Genomic DNA, 10,818 nt, shown 5'->3' with positions numbered 1-10,818 from the left:
CTCAAACAAACACTGTATGAATAGAGGTTCGAAAATATCACTGACCAAATCCACGTTTTAGTTACTCCAGCTACAGTGAAGTACGAATGCAGACAGACTTACCTTGGAAGTGGTATGGTTATGTTTCTGTGTTTGAGAAGTGGAGGTGATTCAGTAGCTCAGCTGACCTCTTTGAAGGTATTAGCATATTGAGCAGTCACGGTTGAAAAGTTTGCTAATAACTCTATGGAGGAAAGTGCCCTTCAGCTGTCTTGTGCAGAGTTAGAGAAAAATACATTTCATGCTACTCAAATTTTTAATAGATTCCTGGTAATATCATTAACCACGCTGCAGAAAAAAATTACAATCTCATAATACCTGATCCTAGAAATGTAAACATAAGATATAACAACTAGTTAAAAAGATTGTCATGATAATGTATTCATTTATGTTTCAGTTTAACATCAACCTACACTTAACAAGGTCAAGAAGTAACTTACCAGTACATAATACTGTATGTTGGTAAAGACACCATGTGGATAGAGTTTATAGGATCATTTGCAGAAAAATAAATCATGAATTGTAAAGATAAAGAGAATAGATTCTCTCAAAGTTCCAGCACTTTATAAAACCCTCTAAAACTTTGTTTTGTGCGGTTTGAAAAAAAACATATTCAAAATGTTTGTGATGAAAAAATTCAAGCCAGGACGATTCTACACCTCCCTCATTTCATGATTGGGATCCAAGCAAATATTATTATGGCCGAGGCCCTCTGACAAATCATTATATAATCTGTATATCATGACCACAACAACCAAATCAGCACGTTGAATGTCTACATCATGCTTTCCAAACATCTACGTTAAAGAAAACGTGATTTAAACTTCAAGTGGCACAGGTACTTTCAATGTAATATAGATGGGAAGTTGTTATTCTATCAACATTGTTCTTGTTCTATATTGTTGTTTTTATATTGTTGTTTGTACAGTGCACCAACCACACCAAGGCAATTTCCTGTATGTGAAAATATACATGGCAATAAAAAGAATTCTGATTCTGATTCTGAACAGAACAGCTGGTCACCTTTGAAGAGCAATATGGTAAAATATGCAATAAAACTTTGTTGATGTATTAAGAAAAATGTTTACACTGGCTGTGGTAGTACACATAGATATATATTTTTTAGTAAAAGCATGAGCAATAGATTTTCTACAGATGCTTTTAAACTGTCACCGGCCGCAATTGACTTTAGTGAATGTGCATGTCTATATTCTTTTCTCCTCATCGACAGCTCACCCTGCTGAGAGCTTCTCCCTCATCATCACCTTGTCTTTTGTCCATGAGGAGATCTCCTGCAGGTTTCCTTCCTTCCCTCCCACATAACAGCGGATACTCTGCACTTCAGAGAGCATTCTAATTAATTTCTGACTTCCTTCCTACCATATATCTTACCTAATGTCAGTTTGACTCATTTATATCAAGTCCTGGTACAATTTAAATTTCAAACATGTTAAAAATCGAATAGTTATAGTTCTTTATTTGGCAGTGAAATATTAAACCATGTGAAGCTGGTCCTTGTGGGATAAAAAACGTCTATACAGTCCAAGATCAGAACACTCCCAGATTACTTGTTATGTTGTATAACTGTTTACAACTTTAAGAAACAAGGCGCCTATTAGGATTTTTGTGGTGTGAATGATGCCATTGAAATGACCTTATTTAGGTCAGTGATTGGCTTCAAAGGCTTGCATTTGAATAGCGCCTGGGGAGCAGAAAACTCCTTTTTCTTGCAAACACTTTGCAAGAAATCTACGACCACATTCAGAATTTCAGCTCAAGGTCAAGGTGATTATCGTTCAGATCTGGAAACACACACAAAGCAATAGAGAGGGAAACTATAAAGCTATTAGTTAATGTTTGTTTTCTTCAGCTCTTCCTCCCCTTCAGGCGTTCAATTACCATGTGTGTTATTATAGAGATTTTAAATCTGCACACTGTGAGCCTTAGTCACACTCACATGTACACACACATGCATATACAACACAGAAATGTACACATGTACAAACTGCTCCTCTCGTATAAAAACTTGTTTCCATAGTAACAGCAAAAAGAGGTGACTAGAATCAAACAGGGGTTTACTTTACTTTTTTCCATAAACTATCACATCTGCCAATCGTAGAATTGTTCTCAAATAATACAATAAGTAACTCAAGTTACGTTATATTACAAAATCCCAAAATTGAACATGAAACATTTCACAGATAAATTAAATAATATCCCCAAAACACATCACAAGTTAAATACCCTCTGTTTTGATTTTAAGGAAATGGTAAAGAAAAAAAGGAATGGAGAATCAATAAGAGATCCAATCTGTGCTGTTCCTATAACAACAGTATCTCAGTGAACACAGAGGGGGAAAAAACAGTAATATTTAATAATTCTCCTCAACAATGTCTTCACAATATTGATTTGATTTTTCAAAACAACTTGAGTGATGCTTCAACCAAATCCAATCAACTCTGCTCTCATCAGGCCCATTTCCAAGCTGCAGCAAGCAGCTGTTTTCACTGAAATTACCATAATAAAAAACAGTTCGTAAGGGTTACAGATACAGATCCGATTTTTGGAAATGCGACCTCAGTCTGAACAGACATGTGACCCGTATCATAATTCAATGCGGCATTCACGTCACTCTAGATCCACATTACCCATCATTTTGCGCAGGCAAGGGGGCGGGCAGGAGTCACCATGCAAAAAAACAAACATCGAAGACAGCTGCCACAGAGGTACAGTGGTTGGTTGAGGGACAGTGAGGTTTAAGATCTTGGGGGGAAACGGTGATGTGTGGATAGTGATGTGGAAAATATGGTTTTCATACCAAGAGAGCCGAACAGGCTTTGACCCCCACAGTGAGCGGATCATCCACAGGGCGCAGGGGGTCACTGATTTGTTTGATAGGTAGGAAGTTAATCATAACTCGTGTCCTTCAAAGTCACGACCGTGTCCCACTTTCATATATGTCACGGTTTAAAACTTGATATTGTTTTTCCAGTTAGTACAGCAGAATCAGTGGTGTGTTGCTCTCCACCAGCATCTCCAAATCACTCTGTGACGGCTCAGCACCAAACTAAGACACTTCACGTTGTGTCTCAGGGTCTTGTTGTATACTAAGCTGATTGTCTGCTTATGAAAATATGACAGCAGCAGTGAGATGACCTTCATCTCTTCCAGCTCAGTCACAGTCTGTCACTGGAATGTATTCATCTGTCTGGGACATTATGTAACACACGGCAGCTGAAGCAGACTCAACCCCTGTGTGTGTGTGTGTGTGTGTCGTCGTGCGTGTGTGTGTGTGTGTCTGCGTGTGTGTGTCAGCTGTGGACAGATAGGAATGCACACACAAACACACACATTATAGAGGTGATTCAAAGTCACCGGGGGGACAGGGATTTTACAGACCACTGGATCACATTCCCTTGGTCACGTTTCTTCCTCCCACTCTGTTGTGATTCCTTTAAACTCAATGATCCTGGCCGACTGCCTGAACTTAATAATACTGATATTTGATCTTCTTTACTTAGTGTTGAGTCTTATTTTTCTCTCCTGTTTTGGATTTGAACTCGTTTTTTATTCTGCACTTAACTAGAGACTACAAACATTATTTATTCCAGTTAAAACTTCACAGGACACTTACAGTACTTATATTTGTTTAGGTTTATGTTTATGTTTCTTGTTTATTTCTCCTGGATTGTGGTGGCAGCTGATCATGGATTTTGATTATAATTAGTTTGATTAGATACCTACTGACATATGCAACCATTACTAGCAATACAAATTCCAATCATCATTGCTGCTCTCTCTGGCTTTATCTTCAAACATTGATACACCTCTCCATTTATATAAATTTGATATAATTGTTTTTGAGGTGCCCTTTTACATATGAAATCTATTCTATTCTATTTTGTCTGTCCTAGAAGAGGGATGTCTCACTTCTGGCTCTTGAAGGTTTATATTCTTTGGTAGTTTTTCCTCTTCCTACTTGGGCAGTGGATGACACTCCTCGTTTAGCCCTATAAGGCACATTGGGATTTGGGCTTATAAAAATAAAATACAATTAGAATTTGTATGATTGATTGGTGTCTATTGACATGTTCAGCATCTCGTGACTCATCAAAAGCGTGCCATATCACTTCTATGGGCCTCTTGACCCGAAATAAGAAAGATTTCATTTGAGTAAATTACATTATTTCCTTGGATCATTTAAAAATTATTTGACTGAAATAGCAGCGGCGACCATTTTGACCTTTCTTATGTTGAAAACAATCCCCAGAGACATTATTGAGTAATTGATAATGATAATCATTAATATATTATTTCGTAAAGTGAATACTGTCAATAGCATGTGATATTACATTTGCCGTTTTCTTCCAGCATTACTCACGACTAAAGCACCTTCAGTGGTAACAAACACAGTGTACCAGATATCTCATTTATAAAATGAATAAACAATATTCCTGCTGTTACTAGGGGAGGGAAGGCTTGGTCTGCTTCCTGGCAGGGAGCTGCTGAGTTGCTGGGCTGGATTTAGACCTTCAACAGGGGGATTTGAGCTCTGTACTGATAAGAGAGGTGCATTACACTGTATGGTGTCATTTGTTATGATGGCTATAACCTTTCTATTCGTATGTGGCTTCAAAACAAAAGACGACAACACGTGCTGGATTTATTTGGATAATGTGGTTTCCATTTCAGTGCCATTGTGATTGAGGAACTGAAGTTGTGATGTCACGCAGTAAATCAGTCACTTGTTGCATGTGTCATGTACAGGTCATGCGTAGACTCTCAGCAACCTACTCATAATTAATTAGGGCAACAGTCAAATACTTATAGTTTCATTATAGACATATAGTGATTTAGTCCTTAAAGGTTTTTTAATGGATTTGCTGTAGAGGGGGACAGTAGAGGGGAGAGCAGTGAGTGTTGTTTAATCACTGCCCCTCATGCAGATATTTATAGCCACAAAGCAATGCCCCTACTAAGTCCCCCGCTCTCGCTGCTGACGGCTTTGTTTTCAAGCACATTCTTTCCATCTTTGTTTTTCTCTTTACTTATCCTCTGAGATAAGAGGCACGTCTTCTTTTTCCACTTTTCCCTTCGCTCTCCTCTCTTTTCATCCGGCTCAGTGGGAGAATGCAGAGTCTTCCAGAAAATCATTTGTTCATAATGTTGCATGCTCAGAACTGGAATGATTAAATCAATAAGCCGATGAGACTGGGCCTGACAAAAACACAGAAAATCTCACTAATGAGATGAAACCATGCTGTGGAAAGATCGGCCATTACGTCACCTTCAAAGAACCAAAGAAATGGTGTTAAATATGAAGCAAGCAGAAGAAACAGACAAATGGAGTGACGGAGGGCAGGGGAATTAAAGACAGGAGAGGGGAGCTATTTCAGGGATGGTGTGTGTGGAAGGACAACTGTTGCCCCCCCCCCCCTGCTCTTTCTCTACCTCTCTCAAAATCCTACTCTCTCCCCTGCCCTTAACCTCAGGGCCCTTCAATGCCCAGAACCTTTCCAACCACGGACCCCTCTCTCCATCACTCTGTGTGTTTCAAGATAAATATAGAACGTTATTTCTCTTTCCCAATGAGCTGTGACACACGTGTGAACCCCCCAGCCACGTATAGGACCACACAGTATATAAGGGCCAATGAGAGAGTGGCTGCAAGACAGTGGGAAAACAGTTACCTTAGACACACAAAGGATAAAAAAACAAATAGAAAGAAAAAAGGAAAGACAGAGGAGCTGCGTGTATTATTTTTAACATTTAATACTCCCAGAGGAGCTACCAGACGAATCATCTCTCCACGCCTCCCTGTTCTCTCTCCTCTGCACTCCTCCTCTACCTCACCCAGCACTCACACCCATCCATGAGTGAGACCAACTCTTCTGCCTATCGATCGGAGCGTAGTTTCCACCAGACTTCATCTTCATCCTCATCCTCTGGTAACCCATACATGGAGAAAAGCCGGGGACTGTTTTCTGAGGACTTTGGCTCCTTCATGAGGCCTGGGAGCGACGCCTTGGGGTTTTCCGGTAAGTTGGGCGCAAGGTCAGCTTTCTGTAACACCCTTTGTATACACAAGTGGTATAAATATACTAGCTTCAGATTTGTATGGCTGCTTGGAAACGACTTGTGTTGTGTTTTTATCCATAAAGTGGTGATAAAGCATGTCGGAGGTGACAGTTGAGTGGAAGGAGACCACAGGCAGGACTGAGTTTAAAAGCTAAAAGGACTGTGGTGTGAGTGTAGCCATGGTACTGACTGACGGAGTGACTCAAGTTCACAGTGACCTGAGACCTGAGGACTGTACTGTGTAATGTGGTGACCCTCAAAACCTTAATGTCCCGGTGTCTAATACTTTTAAATTTGAAGATTGATCAGGGATGTTATCTTTAATTTTAAGTCAAACAAGATAAAAAATGACGCTTTCAATGATCTACTTTGATAATCTAACCAAAGTAAGCTGGGGAAGGATTTCAGTCTAAGGCCTTAGCTGGTATTAACTGTAGCATGAGAGCACTTCTACATTATGTGTATATTTGACAATGTATTCTTTTTCAAAACTAATAACAGTGTTGGGAGGAGGGTGAGCTCATACATATGTTTATATGATTCGTACATGTTTAAACTCAAATGTCAACAAATTCAAAAAAGAGATGTTTGCTTATAAACACACTATGTGGGTGTGTATATATATATATATATATATATATATATGTATATATATATATATATATATATACGTTCAAATCAGCAGGCTCTTATGGTCAGTAATGTGTGGAGCTGGTGTCAACTTTTCACTGCAGGTGCACACAGATGTGTGAATGTGTGACATTTGAACCTTAAATGGACTCTGTGACTCAGGGGCAGGGTATAGAATTGTTGGTGTTCCATAGTAGCAGCACAGGAGACTGATGCTAGGACACTAAGCAAAGCAAGGCACATACACGCACACTGACGCAGACCCGTGCATGCAACGGGGGAATGCAGAACAGACTGCCAGGAGTGTGACTTCACACGGCGAGTATCTGGGATGACGCCTGCATAAGGAATGATCAGATGGTTGCCTGGTGATCAGTGTACACACAAACACACACACACACACACACACACACACACACACATACACACACACATTTTTGGAATGATGTCACATACGCAAATAATCCTCATATGTTAAGTCAGAGCTGAAGTCACTGACACACGTCTGATGTCGTGTGTGAAATCATGTGCTACCACGTAGTTCTTCACTGAGCTCAGAGTCAGTGGACCTTCAGCAACAGGGAGCCTTATCATCAAGTTTCTAAAGCCTGAGAGAGAAGCTTCTTTCTCACTTATCACTTGGTATTGTTATATTTTTGTAAAGTTTGACCGAATGAACAAATATTTCTTTCAAATCCAAATCTGTTGAAGCTTGAAATTACATTGTTGCTCAGACTCCAGACATGGAATTGATAGAAACTAAACAAATGACAAAACCAATATTAAAACAAAATGAAAGGCTTCGATGCAAATAACTAAATTATAATTGGAGGGCCAAAGAGAGCACTTTTTCGTTGATAAAAATGTACGTTTCCATAAATTAATCACATCTGTAGAGCTGCCTTCTGTACAGTAGTGGATGCATTTGGATTATGACCAATACAGCAACATTAAGTCACTCATGCCGATAAATACTAATTTCTCAGTCTATTCAATAATATGGAAACCATTTGTGTTATCAATACAGACATTCTTTTACTATTCATTTTTTTTTCTATTAATTTACTAATAAATGAAAAACAAACACAGTGTTCCTGTTTGGTTATGTGTTTGGCTATAATTATAATTAAAAGTCATTATATTACATTTTTAACAAATTTTAACTGTAAGTTCGCACATCATATAACATGTACGTGTATGTATATCAATTTAACCCTTGTGTGTATATATAAATAAGTCAGTAATGAAATACTAAAAGAAAAGAGAAAATATTTTCTCTGAATAGTGAATAATTGAATTTAGCTTCTTTTTTTTATTGAAACTATTCAACAGTATACTGGAGTTTGGGCATAAAGAAAAAAATAAAGATTTCAATTACATGGTGCAGCCTATTAAATCACCTCCTGTAACATCAGTTAATCAGTCCCTACTGCCTGCAGCTATTATAATTACCAGTGATGGTGCTTAACTCACTGAAATGGGAAGCAATTTCAGTGGCAGGTGGTGTAAACAAAACCAGAGGTGACAAACATGCTTTCCCATCTTTTCGTGCTTTCAGGTGGAGCTGGAAACATTAAAACTCTCGGGGATTCGTACCAGTTCACAGTTGACGTGCAAGACTTCTCCCCTGAGGACGTCATTGTCACCACGTCCAACAACCAGATAGAAGTTCATGCAGAAAAGGTGGGCAGCTTGCTTCCTGATTCAGAGCGGTACTATGCTGTGTGTCTGCGAGTGATAAAAAACAGACTTAGTCATATGGTGGAACCCTGGGACGACAATCTGTGGTCTTCAGGGTGTCACAGTTACATTCCTTCACTGAATCTTTTATTTCTTCATCAACAGTTGGCCCAGGACGGTTCAGTGATGAACACATTCACCCACAAGTGCCAGCTACCTGAGGATGTAGACCCCACCTCGGTGACGTCATCACTGGACACAGAGGGAACCCTTACAGTCCGTGCGCGGCGACACCCAGCCAAGCACGAGCTCGTACAGACCTTCCGCACCGAGATCAAGATCTAGAAACACCAGATTTTTTTTTTTTTTTTATGCATCTTCCTTGATTTCCTGTCTTGACCGAACCCATTCAACTCCCACCGTGCGCTGTAAAACCAACCACATCCTCCCGCTGTGTCTGCAACTCAGTTATTGTGCGAGATAGTTCACCAGACACAGCTGCAATAGGTCATAGCTGCAAATAACAGGCTGAGACGTAGAAGCTTGGACATGTATAGCATTTGGACAAGCATACACACACACACACACTGTACTGATCAGTCCAGTACTTCACTTGTGTCGTTTAACACAGTTCAACTCCCTTGTCTAAATTCAGAATTTTAAAATTGATGGTTTCTCATTAATAATTTATTCTGTTGTATTATTTGTATGAATAAAATACTCCTTCTTTGACAATAAAAATGCTGATGCCTTCAGTTTCCCCTATGTGGTTTGGGGAAAGAGCTCAATCCCGTTAAATGAGTTGATTTGAAAATTAATGAAGCAAACCCAGCGAGCTAGTTCAGGCCAACTCGAGCTGCTCTGCTCCAATCATGTGACAAACCTCACTCTCCACGACCATCTATAGTACACACCCACCTTATTAGGTGGCCGATTAAAGCAGAGAGAGATTTCCCATCGCCCCCTTGGCTCACACTGCTGCTGCAGTATTGGTACCAGTTGCTTCAGCCCCTCCACCACCTCAGCATCCACCAACAGCGGGTTACAGATATTTGCTCATCACTCCCATAATATCTGTGTAATCATATCAGGGGGGAGGGATTAAGTTCTAGACACCAAACACTAAACCTGTTCTACTGTTGCAATAAATGTTTGAACGTGAGTTGTCTGACTGAAATATATATATATAGAAAGAACAGAAATTAAAATCTGTATTTATTTGTATGATAAAAAATATACTGATTCTAGATCCCTATACTCATTATTTGAAAATGTTACTGTTTAAAGGCCGGGAAAAACTGTTCTACAATAGCAGACCATTTAGAGAAATACAGTCTTGATGATCACCCAAAGTGATTTACAGAACTGTTTTGCCATTTACCCATCATACAGTGCATCTATGTGTTGTACTTTCTCTATCACACATTACTCACACACTAGATAGACAGCCTTGAGAGGGGATGTGAGGTTCAGCATCTTGCATCTTGGTTGCAATTTTCTTCACCGTACATCCAAATGAAAAAAAAATGAATACATAAGGGAAGAATAGGATGGATGAGCTGGGAGCATCACGTGGCAAACTCCTCTCCTAATCAATAGAGACAGAGTAGCATGCAACCACCCTACAGTTTATGGAAGGTGCTTCTATTCAGTCTTTTTTGTAAAAATGCATTTGTGAGGCATCTGTCCTGCTTTCATGAGAGAAGATTCTCAAAGGCGCCATTCAAGCAAAAATAATTTGGAGGCCTTTTGTTATGAGGCTTTAATTGTGCTCCACTGTGTTTGAACTGTATTTTGGTGCACTTCTTTCAGAAAGGATGGTAAAAAGGGGGTAGTGCATCATTATTTACACAAAACACATTACATAACTTTTCATATGTCTCATCAAAGACAGCCTTGCAAGAGGTAACTGATTTTGTGTGTGTTTACTATTAGGCACCTCCTATTTCTCATTTATTTTTGAATCTCAAATATTCTTGGTGGAATTCAATCAGCAGATTTTTTAAAGCTTCCGCAAATTGGTTGCCCACATTAGAAGAAGTGTTTTGGTTTCTGAACTGTAACACTGACTTATATTCTACCAACAGTTCTCTGAAGTTTCTGATAATATCACATACAACAAGCCAGAGTGGTTTTAAAAAGCCTGAAATGTACAGCATACAAACATTTACTCAACATACTTATTAAAGTAATTAGTGGCCATGCTTAGATTTTTGTCAAGAGTGTATTGTTCGTATTGTTTTAGTTATTCCTTTATAATTGAGTTTTTATGTTTTTATACTTGCACTGTGTAACTATTTTTTTGAGAAATGCTAGATAGATAAAGGTGCTATTGTCATTAGTTTGTATTGATCAACAACTTCTATGTGACAACAAATAACCCACTGTAGC

General features: G+C 39.0%; 1 protein-coding gene across 1 annotated transcript; it reads left to right on the top strand.

Annotated features, from left to right (window-relative positions):
* The first annotated feature begins 5,700 nt into the window (after positions 1-5,700).
* Positions 5,701-9,589, top strand: hspb7 (heat shock protein family, member 7 (cardiovascular)). Its single transcript, XM_062391938.1, has 3 exons — positions 5,701-6,077; positions 8,306-8,430; positions 8,593-9,589. The coding sequence occupies exons 1-3, from the start codon at positions 5,912-5,914 to the stop codon at positions 8,770-8,772; spliced, it is 471 nt and encodes a 156-aa protein (XP_062247922.1). The 5' UTR covers positions 5,701-5,911; the 3' UTR covers positions 8,773-9,589.
* Positions 9,590-10,818: the final 1,229 nt, after the last annotated feature.

The sequence above is a fragment of the Platichthys flesus genome, chromosome 7 (genome assembly GCF_949316205.1).
Source record: "Platichthys flesus chromosome 7, fPlaFle2.1, whole genome shotgun sequence".
Taxonomy (NCBI): domain Eukaryota; kingdom Metazoa; phylum Chordata; class Actinopteri; order Pleuronectiformes; family Pleuronectidae; genus Platichthys; species Platichthys flesus.
Note: the sequence above shows the minus strand (reverse complement) of the source record. Positions and strands in the feature narration are given on the sequence as shown.

Bases quoted from the DNA above. Each gene is read 5' to 3' on its own strand.
- hspb7 (XM_062391938.1), top strand. From the start codon at position 5,912: ATGAGTGAGACCAACTCTTCTGCCTATCGATCGGAGCGTAGTTTCCAC. The intron at 6,078-8,305 runs GTAAGTTGGGCG...TCGTGCTTTCAG, and splicing joins CGACGCCTTGGGGTTTTCCG to GTGGAGCTGGAAACATTAAA. The intron at 8,431-8,592 runs GTGGGCAGCTTG...CTTCATCAACAG, and splicing joins TAGAAGTTCATGCAGAAAAG to TTGGCCCAGGACGGTTCAGT.